Genomic DNA, 20,894 nt, shown 5'->3' with positions numbered 1-20,894 from the left:
TCTGTTTTGTTGTTGCTGTTTCATATTTATATACTAATAATATTTTAAAAATCTGTTTCTATTCACCATCGTCTGCGGGGGGCTGGGTGGATGACTCTGGAATTCACTGCTAGTAGTGTGCAGTGCACTCATTACAAATGTGGTACTCTTCAGACGTTGGCTACCACAACATTCAAACTATTCCTCTGCTATCCAAGTCGGTATAAACTGCTGTGATTTAACAACCAAACTCTCTGCTACTCAACCCTCCCAATGTTTTTCACCCCCATTCCACCCAACCATGGAAGAACACACAAATCTGACTTACACCAAGACAGAACACCGGCCAACCTATCACAGAATTGTGACTGGCAGAAACCTTTCAAATATCCAGATAGTAGTTGAGTGATTTCCATCTCAACTACTCAAGATCCTTCTAGGTGAAGATGTGGGGAAATTCAACCTAGGACCTGACCTTCTACAAGCAAAACATGAGCTGTACCACTGAGAGGACCATTCCCTACCTTCATGCAATCACTACAGAGCTCCCTGCAACATTCAACCCACAAGCACAGTGCTTGACATAAGTTGCAAGAATCCAACTGTGGAGAACAAATCGAACAGATGCAATAAAAATAACTAGCAGCTCAGCTTGAGAAGGGGATTTCCCCAACAACAGATTTGCCAATAGCAGTGTTAACTGCCTCCTGTTCAAGATGCTGTTCAGTTGCAAGCAATGCAGAACTATGGGTCTTGTTGAAGTTCGAAGGAGTTTGTTCTAGACCTGGATGCTTCAATGCATTTTCAACAAGAACGACGGAAGCTACGTGTGCTAGCTGCAGGAATCCGGCTTCTCCTGCATCTTCCACACCCATGAGGAAGCGCTCGCAAGAACTGGGACAAGCGCAGTCACACTTGAGATCCGCGCCATCGTGACTCACCAAGATGAAAGTGAGTCACACACAGTGGCTGCCACCATTGACACACCACTCCCTGCTTTTTGTAGGCCTGGAAAGTCGCCCCAAAGAGGAGGAGGTTTCACAGACAAGTGCTTCTGGTGGAACCATCACTAGTGGTTGGCAGGATGTGTTCAGCTTGGTGGGTCTCTTAACTCCCCACCCCCCAGCCTGTGTTAGATTTTGTTCATAATGAAGTGGAAGGATGAAGCTTACACCATGGTGATTAGATGGTGGTCGAGCCACTTTGGGGTGGCAATGTTTGCCCAGCCACAAAGACATGTGTGGAGGAACCTTCATACAATCACGGACATGTTGCAACCAAGGGCAGAGAAAAATAAGTATCAGTGGAACTGGTCATCAGTGGAAGGTTACTGTGGAAGGACGTGTGGTTCCAGAACTGGCCTCCACAGTCACTTACGGACTCATTGTTAAAACCGTGTTTATGGAAGGCAATCTTACTCAGCTGCAAGTGGTTGCCAAAGAAAGAAAGAGAAAGATTGTTGTGTTGAATTTTGATGGAACTCTGAAGAAAAGAGTTAAATATATCCCATCCCTGTCCCCCACTAGGCATAGCTATGGATCATATACAGTTGCCAGGTGACCAGGAAAAAAAGTTTGGCTGCTCATGCACCTTTAAAAGCAGCCTGATCTACAGAAGCCTTTCACAGCATGGAGATAAGCAGAATCTGTTCCTGTTGAAGGATCAGCTACAAGGGATATGCTGTGAATGCACTGTATCTTTAAAGCACCTTCTTTCCCTCAACAAATTTTGGGCACTGTCGTTTACTTCTCAGAGAGTTACAATATTTAGCAACCCTTAACAGACCCAGGATTCTTCAAGGGGGAAAAGGTGCATCAGGTATACTTTAAAGGTATAGTGTGTCCCCACAACCTAGTTTCAAAGTTAGCAGCCCCACAGTGGGGGGGAAAAGCGCTGTTGATGCAGTCTAAACAGCACATCTAAACCACAAATTCCAACCTACTTTAAACCAACATGAACTGTATTCCCCAGTCATTTCAAAGAGCTGTGACACTTCAAAAAACAGATGTGCCCTGTGAGAGCAAAGAGTTTGATGTGACCATCAGCGTTTTTGTATACACGGCGATGATTAAAGTCTTCCATGCCCAGATTCCTCTTCCTCTTATTGTGGTCACCTGTTTCCCCCAAAGAGCCACATGCCTTCACAGTGAGATAAAAACACAAGAATCCTCTTTATTTTGGCAAAAAAAAAGCCCACTCTGGTGGATTTCAGAAATTCACCGTCATCAGGGAGCAGAACCCACAGCACCGTCACGGGGAAGGGGAGGAGGGCAAATGCCGCCACCCGGGGAGGGGCGTCAAGGAAACGGAACAAAGGGAATGCCTGCTACCACTGTACAGTAGCAGGGAAAGGGTAGCATCGGAAGGGAGCAATAATACAGGAGAACATTGTTACAAGGCCAGCCTGAGCCGGGATGTCTGCAGTCCCTCCCATGTGCATCCAGGCAGGAGAGTCGTTCAACCACAATGGCGGCTGTGAGAAGGCTATGGTGACCTCCCTTTGGGGTCAAACTGTCTACAGGGGAGAAGGCAGCCAAAGATAGGCCTGTCGCTCTGACTGAAATAGGGGTGGAAGAGAATCACGCACTGGTCACATTAATCCAGTTCCTGCCTTCCCCCAGTGGCAGCTTCCCCCAGAGGCAGGCAGCGTACAACCATAGCTTGGGGAAGGACAGAGATGTATCATACAGATAGATGTCTTTTAGGTAATTTAACTAGGCAAGGAGAGGAGTCACGCCCTCTGTCGTACTGAGTGGGGGGCAGGAAGATGGTAGGAGGGGAGGAACCCCGATACTACCCCATGCCAAGCATCCAGTGTCCCTGTACTCTCACTAAACTGTGGCATTCCAGGGAGACAACAGGATAAAATAGCCCTCTGATATGGTAGGACACAAATTGGAATAGAAGATGGAGCGAGGGGGGGGGCCCAGAGGAGAAACGGGTTGGGGGTTGAGGCAGGCCTCCCCCCACCCACCCAGAAAAATGTTGAGAAAGGAAGCGGAGGAAGCCACAAAGGATCAGGACAGTCAAGGAGAAGCCTAGACGGGCCGGGCACCCGTCGTGTGCATGCTGAAATACTCGGTGTAGCCATTGTGCTGGTGGAGTTGGGGCGCATGGAGCTGATAGGGGGGCGGCTGGCTCTCGCCCCCCAGGGACGGTTTCAACAGCACAGGGGCACCGCTGAGCTCCGAGGTGGTGACCACGCAGCTGGGGGTCAGGTTACGGTCGGCGGATGACGTCTCCTCCACCTGTTTGCGGGGCTGGATGGGAAAGGCAGAGAAGAAGAGTCACGTGAGAGTGGACAAGGGCAGACAACAGAAATAAAGGGCCCCCCAAAAACCAGAAGCAACTGAATCACGAGGGCAAGGAGGGGTTCAGGGTTTACAAGACTTAGCGCAGGCACATGCAAAGGGATTGGCAAGTCAATTTTGGTTTCTCGGCTTTATCATCTGAAGTTCAGCTCTCATCATTTCACCATTTTTATATATATACAGTGTGTGTGTGTGTATATAGTACTCCTGAAAATTCATGGTAGGACACGCTACTTAGCTGGAGAACAGCACTGCAGAATTAGGGAGACGTGTGGATTTCGAAGAATGGCTGCGTTAACGTTTGTGTATTGTGGCCTGAGAGTGAGAATTCGATAAATTCGCCTTTACGTGCAAACAGAATCCAATTCCTCTCCCCTTCCTTAACTGTAAAGCAACTCACAAATGCACCCAAGCCACATAAAGTGGCCCATGGGGAGATTTAGAAGCCTCCTGTTTTTTTGCCACTTCTCTGGTGCAGCAAATAAAGGGGGGGGGGGGGCAAATCAGGACTGGCAAGTTCTTGGCCAGCCACAATGCACAGCTAGGGAGCTGCACTCAGCATGGCAGTTCTTGAGTAGCACAGACCTAGCCTAGTGCAAGAGGAAGGGAGTAAACCTGATCTGCCTGGTTGGTAGCAACCCACAAATCTGTCAGCTGAGAAGACTCCCTGGAAGCCTTTGTAAACCAGGTGCATGGAGGAAGTACAGAGGCCGGGTAGTTTAAGGCTGTGAAGTAGGGTGGGTAGGATTTTAGGACCATTATGTGATGGGAAATTTGGGTGCTGTAACTGGGAGCAAAATGCTTTGAAGCAGAGGCAACAGGGAGGGTGTGCCATCAGGTGGCAAGCTTGGGATTTCTTGTGCAGTGAGACGGGCTTGTTTGCCCGAACCATGGTGCCCCAGCTGGGCAGGGGCCTGTAGAGGAGAAAACATCAGGAGAACCTTCCTGGAGCCCCTCACCAGATGGGTGATTGTGGGGATTCAAAGAGGAGGGGGAAATCCATGCACTTTCCCTGGGCTCCTTGGAGGAAAAAAGCAGTGTGGGATATAAAGGCAATGTGCAGAGAGCCCAGGGAAGCAGAGCTTGCACCTTCTAAAGGAGTGGATGGATTTCTATGGAGATTGAGTGACCTCTACCTCCAGAATCCAGCTGCCATCCAGAGGGGAGATGCATCCTCTTCCAGAGATTCCGTGGAGGACATTAGCAGAAGTGCTGGAAGGGAAAACCGGGGAGACCAAGGGAAGGTTAGGAAGCAGGGACCATCCTTGGCACTCACGTTGCTTGAGCTGCTCCCGGTACTCTGTGGGATGGAAAAGAGTTCCGTGAAGTTGGGCACCGAGTCGCTGATGAACGTCACATTGCCGTACACGTGGTGCGGGAACTTCGCCCCGGATGCCACCTCCTCCACAATCCCAATCTGCGATGTCCGCACGTGGTACGGGAAGTTCTTATTGGCTGCCGAGGGCCGTGTCATGATCTGAGGAAGTAACGAGAGTGGAGGACCAAGGCCTGGATGGAACCGCAAGCTCAACCTCATGCATTTCCTCTACGCAAAACACGTCTGCTTCCTCTTTTAATTTATCTAGCATTGCTCCCTTTTTTTTAAAAGAGAGAGAGAAGCGAGCTTCTTGTCCTCACACTTGTAGATACATTATGAGTAGTTGAGAGGTAGAGTTCAGCAGGGATACTCCTCTCCATTTCCACCCACACTTAATGAAGGGCACCTCCTTTGAAGGGGAGTTGCTTCCAAAAAAACTGGTTCATGAAAGAGGCTCCATCAAGAATTGACCCCCAAATGGAAGCATTCTATATCGGTTAGAAGGCAGAATTGACTGCTGGTGGTATCGGAGCAGGGATGGGGAACCTGTGGGCACTCTCCAGAGGATGTTAGACTCCAGCTCCCATCATCCCTGGCAGTTGGCCATACTGGCTGAGACTGATGGGAGTTGTAGCCCAAAAGGTATGGAGGGCACCAACCTGACAAAAGGCTGTACTGGTAGATATTGTGAATGCATGTTATGCAAGGGAGTTACAACTGGTTTCTGAACCTAAAACAAAAACAAACAAAAAACAGAATGCATCAATGCATGCCAAGAGGCCTGCAAGTGTGATCTTTCCTTGCACTCAGCCAAGAAGAAAAATGTATAAAGGGTGGGTCCCTGTATTTTTCCACCTGCAGGCAGCAAATCAGCTTGCAGGGGGTGGCTCCGATTGCAAAAAAAGGGCTCACAGAACAGGATCAGATTCAAAGGTCATCCCCACCCACATCCCCAGGTTGCATTTCAGTATATCAAAATAAGAAGTCAGGAGACCTGGTCAATGGCGTCTTAATGCGTCGTTTGGCCCCAAGAGTTTAGTGGCTGCCAGGATAATGGGGTAATTCTCTAGGCTGCTGGGAGTTTCTCACCAGAAATACGGCATGGGCATAAAGGTGGATGCCCAACTGGATCCCGTTGACTATCTTCTCCCGTGCCCACTTGGGGATGCCAAAGTTGGCAATAAGCGCAGTGACTGGGACAGCAAAGAACCTGCGAGAGACAAAGAGGGCTGCTCAGGACGTGCTCCCCACACATTTTCTCCCCGCTGCCTCCAACAATACTCTGTTTAATTGTAGCTTCTGCAGTGCTTTTCTTACCCCTTGGAAAGGCAGCCTCTGTTGTGCCAGACATTTGCATTGTGCCCAGCATAACCCCCTGTCTTCCTTCTTCAAATCTCATCTATCTAGCCTGGCCGGCCCACTCATTGGACGAGGGGCAAACATCTGTCCTGACTTTGGCCAGCTGAGAGTGAGGGAGCATTTGGGGTGATCAGTTACATTTCCTTAGACCAGGGGTGGGGAACTTCAAAGCCGGGTTGAATATGGCCCTCGAGGCCTCTTTATGTGGACCTCTGAACTCTTCCCTGGCCACACCCCTCACTGTCCCTGCCCTGAGTTTCTTTGCCTGGCTTGAATGTTCCCATGGACTCCAATAACACCTCTTGTTTGTCTGAGCACAAAATAAAAGATGGGTATTGTGAGTGTATTTAGGAACCAGCCAATTGGAGAAATGTAAAATTTCCATCCATTTCTCCTCCCTCTTTTGCCTCTGACCCCACCCACCAATAGCAGGTGGCCCTTGGAAAGTTGTCCAAAAGGGGAAGTGGCCCTCGGGTCGAAAAGGAGGTCCAGGGCCCCCCCCCCCCCAAGTTAGATTCCTTCCTCCTTAACGTCCTCTACATCCACTCACCAGAGGGTGTAAGCGGCGAAAAATGGCACATAGAAGGGCTGTTTCTCTGGGAACTGCTTAAGAGTGATCAGGATGGCGTAGCAGAACCAGATGTAAGCCACAAACTGCAATGCGATCAGGCCGTATCCAGCCGGCGATTCGTAAGTGTACAGCACCTGCGCTTGATCAAAGAACTGAGGCCGAAAAGGAAGGAAGTGGTTGAGCGGTTGAGAGATGCGATTGCTAGAGCGGTACAAGCCACAACAAAATTCACAGCTGGGGATGTGAACCACACTCCTCTAAGCACACCCTCTTCTCTAGGCCTGGGCGATATATCAATACATAGTCCAAAACTGGTTAGAAGTCCTTATTGTGATATTGGTTTCATAACTTTTGACCTGGCAATATATTGCGAATTGGTGTGTGTGTGTGTGTGTGTGTGTGTGTCCCCACTATGCAAAAATCACAATGCAGGAAAAACCATGAAGCCATCCAATGCCTCTATGTAGCTCAGTGTCGGATTTACATATAAGCTAAGCAAGCTATAGCTTAGGGCCCCACACTATTGGCCCCCCCCCCAAAAAAAAATAAAGGAAAAAAACTGGATGTACATTTCCAGAATACAAGATAAAAAACAAATAAAAGAAAACCTATATACAGCAACAATGTTTTGTGTTGTGTAAGCTCCTATTTGTTATGTCAAATGGCTTTAGATGCCTATTACAGGTAGGTCCATAAATTACCATATAGCATATATTCAACACAAAAAACAGTGACAATTTGTTGTTGACTAAGGACAGCTGCACATATAAAGGGCCCCATTACCTTCAGTTGCTTAGGGCCTCATCAAACCTAAATCCGGCCCTGGCGTAGCTCCATCCTTATTTCAGACTTTGTAATATATTGGTATATCACAATGTTCAGCTGGTGATATATAGTGGTGCTGAAAACCAGACATTGCCCAGCGCTACTGTTCAACTCTACATAGCTCCATCCTTATTTGAGACATTGTGATATATCGGTATATTGCAATGTTTAGCTGGGGATAGATCTTGATGTTGAAAACTAGATATCGTATCGCCCAGCCCAAATCTTCTTGTCATTACACCTGCTACCTATTTTGGGAAGATGTTTGCATGTGGACACCTCTGAAGATATCGTAACAGGAGGGTTGTATTCAACTAATTCCCAGAGCTCCCCCATAAAGAGGGGAATTGGGGCCTCCTGATAACTCTCAGCACCTTTAACAAACTACAGCACCCAGGATCCTTTGGGGGAAGAAGCCATGACTGTTTAAAGTGGTATCATAGCGCTTAAATACATGGTGTGGATGTGGCCTAGATCAGTGTTCCCCAACCTTGGGCCTCCAGCTGTTTCTGGCCTACAACTCCCATCATCCCTGACCACTGGCCTTGCTAGCTAGGGATGATGGGAGCTGTAGTCCAAAAACAGCTGGAGGCCCAAGGTTGGGGAACACTGGCCTAGATAAGCGAGGTTCTCAAACTGATAAGCCGCTACAAGAGTAAACAGACACTCACCTCAGCCTCGTAGATGAAGAGCACGACATGAGTGATCGTGTAGAGCGTCATGTACACAGAAAGCTTGATAGAGCCGGTGTGGCTGATCCGACCCCTGCAAAACAGGGAGCCATGAGCCAGGATTTGGGGGGGGGAGAAGGAGTGACTGCCCCACACCCCAAATCTCCCAATACCCTTCATACATCTGGTATGCAGGCTGAGACCCTACCTGCCCACAGACTGTCTCGCCAGAGTGGTGCATGCTCTGGTTATCTCCCACTTGGACTACTGCAATGTGCTCTACATGGGGCTACCTTTGAAGGTGACACGGAAACTACAACCAATCCAGAATGCGGCAACTAGACTGGTGACTGGGAGCGGCCGCCGAGACCACATAACACCGGTCTTGAAAGACCTACATTGGCTCCCAGTACATTTCCGAGCACAATTCAAAGTGTTGGTGCTGACCTTTAAAGCCCTAAACGGCCCCGGCCCAGTATACCTGAAGGAGCGTCTCCACTGAGGTCCAGCTCCGAGGGCCTTCTGGCGGTTCCCTCACTGAGAGAAGTGAAGTTACAGAGAACCAGGCAGAGGGCCTTCTCGGTAGCGGCCCCACCCTGTAGAACGCCCTCCTATCAGATGTCAAGGAAATAAGCAACTATCTGATGTTTAGAAGACATCTGAAGGCAGCCCTGTTTAGGGAAGTTTTTAACGACTGATGTTTTAATGTACTTTTTATCTTTTGTTGGAAGCCGCCCAGAGTGGCTGGGGAAACCCAGCCAGATGGGCAGGGTATAAATAAATTATTATTATTATTATTATTATTATTATTATTATTATTATTATACGGAAAAAACCATCTGGGATTTTTTCGTTACATTATTATTATTATTATTATTATTATTATTATTATTAATCTCCCCTGTAAATGTTATCCGCACTAAATGTACTATTCTCATTCCTAAAGTTTCAACTACAAATCTTCTGACTGCTCAGCTTTCTGACATTCCTCTTTCTTCCCCCAGTCAACAAAACCATGTCACATATAAGCCAAGTGCAACGCCAATTATTCTCTGGCCAGCATCGCAATTTGTTCAGATGCAAATTTGTGTCACGGGCCTGGACTGTTTTAGGCCTGCCTATCCTGCCCTCTCTCTGCCTCAAAATACCCCTTGGGCTCAAAATGGGCCTGGCACATCGAAATAGTTTGCTTCTCTTCCTCTGTGTCCCATTGCAACCTCTATTGCCAATCGAGAATGCCTTCCCTTTGAACATCACGTCATGACGTGGGCACAAACAGAAGCATTCTCCGTTTCTGACCTTGGGGGGACAAGGCACCATTAGACTAGAGAGACTCAATAAAGCATAAGACAAGATACATGTGCTTTGCTGCTAACATGGTGTGTACATGACTTCCCTGACCGGCAGAAGGAGCACTTTGAACACAGGAGGTGTGTATACAGAACTTAAGCTTGTCATTTCAAGGGCTTTACCAGTAGGAGGCATGTGTAGTCTGCAGAAATCTAGCAGCTGTCTCTATGGTGCAGCCTGTATTTGATTTTGTTTTCGATGTTTTGGGGCACTTACAGACGAGCTGCTTAACTGAGCTTTCATCCTGATTTGTTTGCAGAGAGATTAGATGACACCAGCTATTTAACGTACATTTAAAGCACCCTGATACCACTTTTAACAGCCATGCTTCTTCCAAAGAATTCTGGGAGCTGTAGTTTGCTAAGGGTGCTGAGGATTGCGAGGAGACCCTCCGTCCCCCTTGCAAGGCTACAATTCTCAGAGGGATTTAACCATCAATCCCTCTTCTCGGGGAACTCAGGGAACTGTAGCTCTGGGAAGAGAACAGGAGTCTCCTAGCAACACCCAGCACCCTTAACCAACTACAGGTCCCAGAATTCTTTGCTTAAAGTGGTATTATGACACCTTAAATGTATGAAATGAATGTGATCTCTGGTTTGGTTGCTGGGAGGTTAGGCAATGTTGTGTTAGAGAAGTGTTATCCCAGTGCACTTCCCATCAGCTGTCATCAGTAGTTTGGGGAATAATAATAATAATAATAATAATAATAATAATAATAATAATAATAATAATTTATTTATTTATACCGCACCCATCTGGCTGGGCTTCCCCAGCCACTCTGGGCGGCTTCCCAAATAATATTAAAATACAATAATCCATCAGACATTAAAAGCTTCCCTAAACAGGGCTGCCTTCAGATGTCTTCTAAAAGTCTGGTAGTTGTTTTTCTCTTTGACATCTGGTGGGAGGGCGTTCCACAGGGCGGGTGCCACTACTGAGAAGGCCCTCTGCCTGGTTCCCTGTAACTTGGCTTCTCGCAGTGAGGGAGCCGCCAGAAGGCCCTTGGAGCTGGACCTCTGGATTAGTTGTAGTTTCTGTGTCACCTTCAAAGGTAGCCCCACATAGAGCTCATTGCAGTAATCCAAATGAGAGATAACCAGAGCATGCACCACTCTGGCGAGACATCCTGCGGGCAGGATGGGTCTCAGTCTGCATACCAGATGGAGCTGGTGGGTTTGTAACGCAATACCTCCTAATCCACTATAACTTTGCAACCAGAATATGTCTGTCTGTCTGTTTATAGATAGATTGATTGATTGAATTTATATACCACCCTATACCTGGAGATTTCAAACCCGGAGTTTGCCAATACAGTGGAACCCTGGGTTGCACACACCCCGGGTTGCGGATGTCCCAGTTAAGAACGCAGAAGTGCTCAAATCGCGCTGCTTCCAGGTTTTTGGGGGGGGGCGTTCGCGTTGCACACGCCCGTGTTACGTAGCACGATACGGAACGGATCGCGTGCGTAACACAGAGTGCCACTGTATGTGATTGGACTGCGTCCGAATTGGGGATCCGAAAACAAATAGGAGCTGGGATAGCTCAGTTGGCAGAGCACGAGACTCTTGCTCTTGGGGTCATGGGTTCGAGTCCCATGCTGGGCGAAAGATACCTGTATTGCAGGGGGCGGGACCTTCATGGTTACTTCTTATTCTACAATTCTATGTCTAGAAGCATCTTCCCTGTAGGATCCTTCTCCACACCAAATGACCCTCTCACAAAGTTGCTTTTCATTTTTATTTTTATTTGTATTTTAGAAATGGCACCGAGTCTCCGTTATCCATGTTTGCAAGTAAAGCAACTCACCCGTCTATCACAGCCTTTATGGATCCCACACTCTCCCACCGATTATTCACTACCAGGCAATACAGGCACAGCCCCCATCCCACCCTGACTCACTGGAAGGTCCGCCCCCCTTTAGTCATGCTGGTACCTGGTGACAGTGAATCCTTTTCCCAGAAGGATAAGCATCAGGAGGAAGATCAGGAAACTGACAGAAAAAAGGAGCTTGGCTGGAGGGAAAGAGAGAGAGGGAGAAATGGAGTTAAGCCCAGGCCATTAACAGGGTTCTTCTGGAGTATGAGACTCAAAATGGTCCAAATGGCCCAACATTTATATGTGGCCTTTAAATAATGGACCAGCGAGGAAGGGGCAAGGGATACACACTAGAGAGAATGATACGGAATGGCCAGCGACATTTATTGTTCCCCTTCTGAACGCCTGCAGGACTGTAATTGATAAGCAGCGTCCAAGACGGCAACTTTTATGTGGCACTGCTCACTCCGGATTCCCCCTTCGTACCTACCCAAGATCTTGAGGCTGCCGTTTCCAATGCCATCGCTTGCATACTGGCCCCAATATATGCAGAAGAACATCAGGCTGAGCACTGAGAAGAAGAAAAAGGGAGGGGGGGAATGCATCAGGTAGCAAGTGTTGTGCAATTGCAAAGGCAAAAAGAGGATGGAGGGGTCAGTTGCCCATGCAGGGTCTCTTTCCTGATCCCTGGCAACTGTTCTTTGTCTACCGACTGTAAAGGTAAAGGTAAAGGTACCCCTGACCATTCGGTCTAGTCGCAGACAACTCTGGGGTTGCGGCGCTCATCTTGCTCTATAGGCCGAGGGAGCTGTCATACAGCTTCCTGCTCATGTGGCCAGCATGACGAAGCCGCTTCTGGCAAACCAGAGCAGCACACGGAAACGGCGTTTACCTTCCCGACCGAGTGGTACCTATTTATCTACTTGCACCTGACGTGCTTTTGAACTGCTAGGTGGGCAGGAGCTGGGACCGAGCAATGGGAGCTCACCCCGTAGTGGGTATTCAAACCGCCGACCTTCTGATTGGCATGCCCTAGGCTCTGTGACTTAGACCACAGCGCCACCCACTGTATCAGCCATCTAATCCCAATCCCCATCTTTTGTCCCCTCCTTCCATCCCTTCCGACACCCCTTTTCCTTGCCAAAAGCATTTCAGTGAACTCCGAACCGGAATGCACAACCCTAAGCGTTTGGGCGCAGGAGACAGTACGCAGTTTAATTGTAACGCACCCTATGTATATAAAACCAGCTTTGGAACTGCATGACAAAGGGTGTGCTATAATAAATGCCAAATCAATAAGCAAGTAAATACAAAACCAAAGCCCAGCCATTGGTGCCAGCAACTTGGTGGGTTGCTTTCCTCCCCAGAATGTGCCCTCCCTGCGCACGACTCACCCTCCACCCCAGCCGCCGTCATGAACATCTTGTAAGTGGTGTGGAGAAGTTGCCGTCCCTTCAAAAGATCTGAGTGGGAACAAAGAAACAGAGAGGGTCACAGAGACAGAGAGAAACACGAGAGTAGGGGGGCCATTGGCAAAAGTATCGCTGGCTTTTCTCTGCCCACCAGAACACAGCAATGAGGCCTCTCTCCCTCACTTCATTGCACAAGAGTGCTGGATTTACGTATAAGCTAAACAAGCTATAGCTTAGGGCCCCACTCTCTTAGGGGCCCCCAAAAAAATCCTGGATGTACATTTCCAAAATACAAGATAAAAAAACAAATTAAATAAAACCTACATACAGCAACAGTATTTTGTGTTGTGTAGACTCCTATGATGTAAGTAATGGCCCCCGCCTGCTAGCCTGCTCCCTAAAATTTCACTGGTTTGCTCATTTCTCTATATAGGGTGCTGTCATCAGCAGCTCTTGCCTTTGATGTTGCTATGAGGAACGGCAGGCTCAAGCGTTGAGCTTAAAAGCTGTTTATTAGACATTAAGAATTACAGAGTGATGAAACATGACTACTCCCTATCTAACAGATTTCCGGACTAGGGTCTTCGCGCCTTTTCCAACAGAGGAAGCCTCTAGTCGCCCTAAAATGACATCTGTGCTTACGTCTCCCCCTTTGTTCCTCCCCCTGTCTGCTACTGACAGTGTGAGGGCTTTCTCCCTCTTCCGGAGACGTCTGCTGGTGAGGACTGGAACTGGAAGTATCTGTACTTATTATCGGTAATTGCTCTCGATATTTACGCTCCTCCCCCTGACTGGCTGAATCCCAATCTTCTCTCTCTGCCTTTTCATCTATGCTCTCCCCCCTCTCTTCCCGAGCAATGCTTTGATCCCTGACAGGTGCCTACATTCTGTTCAACAGTTATTTTGATAAAATACATATTTTTTTATTTGCAAATGGCTTTAGATACCTATTAGGTCCATAAATTACCATATAGCATATATTAAACACAAAAGACAGCGACAATTTGTTGTTGACAAAGGACAGCTGCACATATACCTGTAAAGGGCCCCGTTACCTTCAGTAGCTTAGGGCCTCATCAAACCTACATCTAGCCCTGCCCAAGACACATTGGAGATTGGGTTTCTGAAAGATACTCGGAGTCGAGTGTGAATTTCATGCTCTTTATTCAGCTCATAGTAGTGAGGAATGTAGTTCCCCCAAAACATTTGCTTTATATACACTATTTACACAATGGGCCCCACGTGATTGGCTAATTCCGGGATACTCCTGTATGCCAATCAGAGTGCAGATTCACTTCCACCTGGAGTTGGATTGGGTGGCTCCTGCGGACCAATCAGACTGCTGCAATCTCAATCCTATTGTTCTGGGACCAATCAGACTGCTGCAATCTCAATCCTATTGTTCTGGGACCAGTCAGACTGCAGCAATCTCAATCCTATTGTTCTGGGACCAGTCAGACTGCTGCAATCTCAATCCTATTGTTCTAGGACCAATCAGCCTGCTGCAGTTTGGATCCTATTCAACTCAGTACATAACAGTTTCCCTTAGAAATTCTTCTTCTGGCACCAGGGGTAGGTACTGTTGGGAACCTGCCATGGCCCATATTCCTGAAAAGCCCCCCCCCCCCCCCGCTGTCAAGTTTTTTCATCACAACACCGATTGGAGGAGCTACTCCCCCCTGCATCTCTACAGAGCGATGCCCCCTTTGCCTGGGCACCGGTGACCCCCAAAATAAGTCACACTCATGAGAAACGGGAAGCGTTGACCCAACGGCATCCAGACTGGAACTCTTTGGTACTCACAGCCAAAGTAGCAGGAGATGATGAGGATTAGGATGAAGATAAGCAGGAAAGTTATGTCTGTCTCCAGGATGCCTGAGAAGAAAGGAGACGGCAGATTCAGCAGTGGACGTGGGAACTGCCTTATTTTTTTTATAACAATTTTTATTGATTTTCAATTGCAATCCAATAACAGCTTCATTATAACAATACCAAATTATAATACAATTACTAATACCAATCATTCAAATACCAAATTATATAATTTAGGTGCCCTCCCCCGTGTGCTATATTTGATAGTTTGATGGTTTTCTTTATTTCTGCATTCCAAAATCTTATTCATTTCAATTGCATTCCAGTCAAACAATAATCCCTTATACAACAACTGCAATATTAATAAGTTCCATTTGTGTTGACGCATTAAATGATTTATAGAACTACAAGTGAGGCACTCAAACTATACCCTTGTTCTTCCTGTGTGTGGCAATTATTCTGTCCTTGTAAAAGATTGTTATCTATCTTTTCCCGGTCATTGCCGTTCTCCATCATGCCTTGGGTGGAGCTGATATCCTATTGTCCCAATAAATAACCTGTTTTCACCCTTTTCCCTCTCAGCCCGGGAAGAAGAGTGGCCTGTCGAACTGCAGATGACTTACTAATGAACCTTATCAGTTCCTCGGCAAGTTTGCGGATGAGAGGAATCTGCGAGATGAAAGGAATTGCCTTGTACCACTCCAGTCTGGAGCTTCAAGGTTATCGCTGTTGTGTGAGGGCTGCTGCTGCTGCTGCTGCTGAGGAACTAGAAATTGCCTGCCTGAGTGCCTGATAGCTGTTGTCACTTGCTCAACATCAGGTAGTTTAGGCTGAGAGATGCCTGACAGGCACAAGGTAACCTTTCACAGATAAAGGTAAAGGTACCCCTGACCATTAGGTCCAGTCACGGACGACTCTGGGGTTGCTGCACTCATCTCGCTTTATTGGCCGAGGGAGCTGGAGTACAGCTTCCAGGTCATGTAGCCAGCATGACTAAGCCGCTTCTGGCGAACCAGAGCAGCGCATGGAAACGCCGTTTACCTTCCCGCCAGAGTGGTACCTATTTATCTACATACACTTTGATGTGCTTTTGAACTGCTAGGTGGGCAGGAGCAGGGACCGAACAACAGGAGCTCACCCCGTCACAGGGATTCGAACCGCCGACCTTCTGATCAGCAAGCCCTAGGCTCTGTGGTTTATACTGAACTCTGGTCTCTAAGTTCCTAGCCCAGTACTCTAACCACTCTGACACACTCTCTCTCTATCAAGCCTCGGCAAACGTGCTGTAGGAATTCAGATTTTCAGAATGTGAACTTTGCAAACCTGACGGGAACTAGCAGGGAACTCACCAAACTCATCAGCCGAGAAGTGCCGCGTCCAAAGCGATTTGCCATTGGTGAGGATCATCTCATACTCCAGTTCCAGCCCATCGCCCTGCAAGAGAGCAGTCAAAAGTCATTCTGATCTTAGGGAACCAAGGCAGAGCCACAAACCCAATTGGGTGGGCGCCACGAGACTCACCCCACACTTGCTGAGGGCCACATACCACCACCGCTCACGAACCGAGCGGAAACTTCTGCCGCTGGCGCAGCTCAAGTACCGCACCGAATTTTCTGTCACCAACTGGAAAAGGGAAGAATAATAACACAAATAATTTTATTATTTGTACCCTGCTCATCTGGCTGAGTTGCCTCAGCCGCTCTGGGCAGCTTCCAGCATATATAAAAACATAATAAAATATTAAACATTAAAAACTTCCCTAAACAGGGCTGCCTTCAGATCCCACCCCCCACTAAAAGTCAAAGTGGTTTATCTGTTTGATATCTGATGGGAGGGAGTTCCACAAGGAAGGTGCCACTACCAAGAAGGCCCTCTGCCTGGTTCCCTGTCACCTCACTTCTCACAGTGAGGGAGCCGCCAGAAGGCCCTCGGAGCTGGATCTCAGTGTCCGAGCTAAATGACGGAGGTGAAGATGTTTCTTCGGGTATACAAGGCAGACAAGAAGACTTGTGATATGACAATCAGGTAAAACTGAAGGAGGAGCTTCTCCTTTTCAATTCCCCCCAGACCATTAGGAGATGTTTTCACTATAGAAATATCATAGGAGTCTATAGCTCAGGCCCGGACACACAAACCTCTCACTGTCCCTGTTTTCCCCAAGGGTCTTTGCCTGGCTGGAATGTGTCCTTGAATTCTGATCATGCCTGTTGCTTGTTGGGATGGAGGATAAAGAGGGGTGTTCGAGTGCATGTAAAAACTATCCTACTGTACAAAGGTTACATTTGTATTTGATGTTCAGCCTACTCTCCAGCTCTGCCTGCCTCTGGCATGCAGCCCTGAAAATTCCCCAGCCCTGATGTTGCTGAACCAAAGACCTGCTCAGGAAACAAATGTGAGCTCCACCACAGCTTCTACATGGGGCAGTATCAGCCATGGTTTGTGTGTCCCCAAGCCCTGCCCATGTACGTGAGTTTGCTGTGAATTTTGTGGAAAGGCTGGGAAAGCATCTTAGCGGAGAAAGAAACCAGAATCGTAGCCCTTGTTAGAGTAAAAAGACCAAGTTCCTAGTCCCTGCAGCTGCACAGATAGGTTTAACTGCATATGGACAACACTGGCTGAAATTTCAAAGGCCCACTTACTACGCTTGTAGGACTACAAGAAGTTTTGTAAGGAGAACTATATGAAATATTACAGGAAAGACTTGTGAGAAGGGATTCTAAGTTATTGACTATTAAAAGTAATAGGGCAATAAATGTAAGATTAAAAGAGGAGGTTTGAAAATCATTAGACAGTGGTTGATGGAAGTCTTAGGCTAAAATAGCGAAATGATGTATAAGATGAGATGATATGTTCTGTTTGGAAAATATATGCAAAAACCAATAAAAATGTATTTTTTAAAAAAGAAAGAAATTTCGAAGGCCAGAGAAATGTCTAAATAAGATATTCTATAACTGGAGAAGAGGTATCAGTGTCTTTGTCTGTCCCACAACTGGTCAAAACAGAGAAATTCAAAAATTCAAATCACACTGCAGGAAAAAAATGTGCTGAGTAAGATGATACATGCAAATTTGCTCCAATTGCATAAGTCGTTTAGGTTGCTGAATCAAACTTTCCTTGGTGCATAAATCAGGATTCTCTGGGCACTTGTTTTGTTTTGTTTTAGAATGGTCTGCACACAGCCCTAGATGCATCCCACACTGACAGACAAGATAAAATAGAGGACAAAGGCCCCATTTTTGCTGGACGCGCAGTCAGAACCTGTTCCTCTCACTGCGCAAGTGTCTTCTTTTGTGTGAGAAGGAATGCTGAGAAAGAGGGCTGGCCTGCTTGTTTCATGATAGGCTCAGTCAGTAAAGCGTAAGACTCTTGATCTCAGGGTTGTGGGTTCAAGCCCCACGTTGGGCGACAGATTCCTGCATTGTCCTCGTAGTCCCTTCCAACTCTACAATACTATGATTCTCATTTACACCTTCCACGCAATATACAAAATTCAAGAAAATCAGCTAAAAAGCAGTTGCACACATCACAGAAAGTAACGGAAGGTAACATTTAAAGCACCCATGTTTTCTGCCATGGCAGAGACCTATGCATCCAGCTGGGAGAGCTTGTCGGGAGGGGGGGGGGGGAGACACACGTCTTCAGTTGTTTCTGGAAAGTGCAAATAGCATATACACGCCTTTTTGCTTCAGAACATCCTGTATCTAATTTAGCACCTGCCAAATCTGTTTGTCTGCCTGTGTGCCAGTTCTTACTATGACCAACATCCTGAGTCTTTGGGTACGGGGGGGGGGGGGGAAATGGTGAGCAGAACCCTACAGCCCCTTTCAAGTCCCAGAGACGCTTACCTGGCATCCAGACCAGGCATACTGGGTGGTGAGGTTGATCACCTGGTTGTTCTCTGGACGGATCACAGACTCCTTCATCAAACAATCCTAGGAAGAGGAGAGAGGAGGTAAAAGGGGAATGAAATAAAATTGGAGGCACATTTGGCTCTTCTCAGACCTGGAGACGATGCCCAGCGCCACTCTTGCTACCTATGAATCATTCACCCTCTGAAGATGCTCCAACCTGGACCTCACCCCTCTTGGCATATGTGTACAAAACCAAGGGCTCCTCTTGTCGTCTGTCACAAGTAAATAAAACAGCCAAACGCTGCCGGGAGATCAAAGCGCCAACCCTCAGCAGGATCTGCCAGCTGCATTTCTGCATGACTTGCTGCGCTCGCTTTCGCGTGGGGTTTCACGGAGCGTTCCCAGACTCCCGATTCAGCACAATTCCCTGTTCTCAGAGGAGGCTGCCTGTCACGTCTCTGCATGAGATGCTGCTCTGGGCTTGGACCCCGTCCAGGTAGGGAGTTGTCCCAGAACAGTGATGCATGCAGAAACACACATGGTAGGCTCCTTCAAGGTGGGGCATCTTTCACACTCTAAACCAGCGGTAGGGAACCTGTGGGCTTTCAGATGCTGCTGGACTCCAGCTGCCTTCAGTCTCAGCCAGCATAGCCAGTGGTCACGGACTGATGGGAACTGGGGAGTCCAGCACACGTTCTACATCCCTGCACTGCTGGTTCTCCTATGCCCCTCTAGTCTGTCTCAGCAGGAAGTCTGGGAATAACTAGATAAGCCAGCCAGTGTGGTGTAATGGTTAGAGTGTTGGACTAGGACCTGGGAGACCAGGGTTCAAATCCCCACTCAGCCATGAAGCTGGTTGGGTGACCTTGGGCCAGTCACCAACTTACCTCACAGGGTTGCTGTGGGGATTCAGCAAGGATGGGGGTATTTTGGGAGAAGTTTCGTTGGACGTTTTTGCTGTTGTTACTGGTATTAACTGATGTTACTGATACTAACTTTTTGTATCTTTATTTTTATGTGGGAATTGTTCAGTTTGGTTATGTAGTTTTTAATGTGTTTTATTTATTTTTATGACTACTTTGCTATATTTGTAATTATGTAAATCTTTTCATATTGTAAGCTGTCTTGAGCATTGTTTTAACTATGGAAAGGAGGTATACAAATAAAATGATGATGATGATGATTCAGTGAGGAGGGGGGGAGAACCATGTACACTACCTGTTTAGGGAAGCTTTTAATGTTTAATAGATTATTGTATTTTAATATTCTGTTGGAAGCTGCCCAGAGTGGCTGGGGAAACCCAGCCAGATGGGCAGGGTATAAATAAATTATTATTATGGTATTATTATTATTATTATTATTATTATTATTATTATTATTATTATTATCATCATCATTACCTTAAGCTCCTTGGAGAAAAAGGTGGGGTAGAAATGCAAACAATCCTTCTTATATCCTATACCTCCCCTTCTCCAGCCAAATCACCACGCTATGCTCCTGGCCTCGAGATAGGAGCTGGGGAAGGTCAGTCTGGATGAAACCCGGGCCATAGCTGTCAACCTTTCCCTTTTTTGCAGGAAATTCCCTTATTATAGCAGTGGGGAACAGCAGGGAGGGTTGACAGCTATGTATATAGCAGTGGGGAACAGCAGGGAGGGTTGACAGCTATGACCCGGGCCCCCTCCCAAATCTGTGAGGCTGGGAAGCCTAAGACGGAACCTGGACGAACACAGAAACTATTCCCTTCGTCAAGGTAAATGACCTGAGCTGCTCAGCTAAGTACCCACCACCTGCATCTCAAAAGAGCAAGCTGCATCTTCAGTGGGTGAGCTCTGTTGCCATAGAAACAAATGGGCAAGGCCTTCCCCCACCTCCCTCACCTGATTGGTAAGAAGAGAAAACAGCAGGCCAAGGTAGGGCCGTATAGGGGAGGTGTGTTTGTGAGCTGAAAGTTGGAGGCTGGAATCTGGAGGGAGAGGGTCATGTTTTGCTCTGTGCTGAGCCTCAGCTAAACTTTGGGGCTTCTCTGGAAATCTAATGGAGAAGCAAGATCTGGGGGAGTGTTGGTGGCGTTGAGCCCCTCCGTCCTGTGTCCATATGTGTAAATAAAGCCTCATATCCTAAAGACAGCAGCATCTCCACTAAACCTCCAAGGAAAGGAAAGCTGTGTCAGCACAGGAATCCCTGTCGGCTGTCATTGCTCAGAGAATGGGATAGGAACACACAATAAAGCAACTACTCTATTCTGAACTTAAAAATGGAAAGCATAATGCTGGTGGTCAACAAAAAAGGTTTAAAGACTGTCTCAAGGCAAATCTTTTTTAAAAAAATGTAGTATAAACACCAACAATTGGGAAACACTGGCCTGCAAGCGCTCCAATTGGAGAACAGCCTTTACCAAAGGTGTCATGGGCTTTGAAGACACTCGAACTCAGGATGCAAGGGAGAAACGTGCTAAGAGGAAGGCACGCTTTGCAAATCCACACTGTGATCAACTCCTGCCCGGAAACCAATGTCCCCACTGTGGAAGGACGTGTGGATCCAGAATTGGCCTCCACAGTCACTTATGGACTCACTGTTAAAAGCATGTTTATGCAAGACAATCTTACTTGGCTACGAG

At 47.3% G+C, this 20,894-nt stretch overlaps 1 protein-coding gene across 1 annotated transcript in view; it reads right to left on the bottom strand.

Annotated features, from left to right (window-relative positions):
- Nucleotides 1-2,905: 2,905 nt before the first annotated feature.
- Nucleotides 2,906-20,894, bottom strand: part of TMEM145 (transmembrane protein 145) — a 31,319-nt gene continuing 13,330 nt past the window's right edge. The window contains exons 4-15 of the mRNA XM_033158338.1: nt 18,269-18,355; nt 15,945-16,046; nt 15,773-15,857; nt 14,415-14,486; nt 12,594-12,662; nt 11,690-11,770; nt 11,318-11,396; nt 8,035-8,128; nt 6,518-6,690; nt 5,698-5,818; nt 4,567-4,767; nt 2,906-3,239 (exon numbers count right to left, since the gene is read on the bottom strand). Of these exons, the coding sequence (XP_033014229.1) occupies nt 3,018-3,239; nt 4,567-4,767; nt 5,698-5,818; nt 6,518-6,690; nt 8,035-8,128; nt 11,318-11,396; nt 11,690-11,770; nt 12,594-12,662; nt 14,415-14,486; nt 15,773-15,857; nt 15,945-16,046; nt 18,269-18,355 (1,386 nt within the window). The 3' untranslated portion in view covers nt 2,906-3,017. The remainder of the gene's footprint in view (nt 3,240-4,566; nt 4,768-5,697; nt 5,819-6,517; nt 6,691-8,034; nt 8,129-11,317; nt 11,397-11,689; nt 11,771-12,593; nt 12,663-14,414; nt 14,487-15,772; nt 15,858-15,944; nt 16,047-18,268; nt 18,356-20,894) is intronic.

This window comes from Lacerta agilis, chromosome 8, assembly GCF_009819535.1.
Source record: "Lacerta agilis isolate rLacAgi1 chromosome 8, rLacAgi1.pri, whole genome shotgun sequence".
NCBI lineage: Eukaryota > Metazoa > Chordata > Lepidosauria > Squamata > Lacertidae > Lacerta > Lacerta agilis.
Note: the sequence above shows the minus strand (reverse complement) of the source record. Positions and strands in the feature narration are given on the sequence as shown.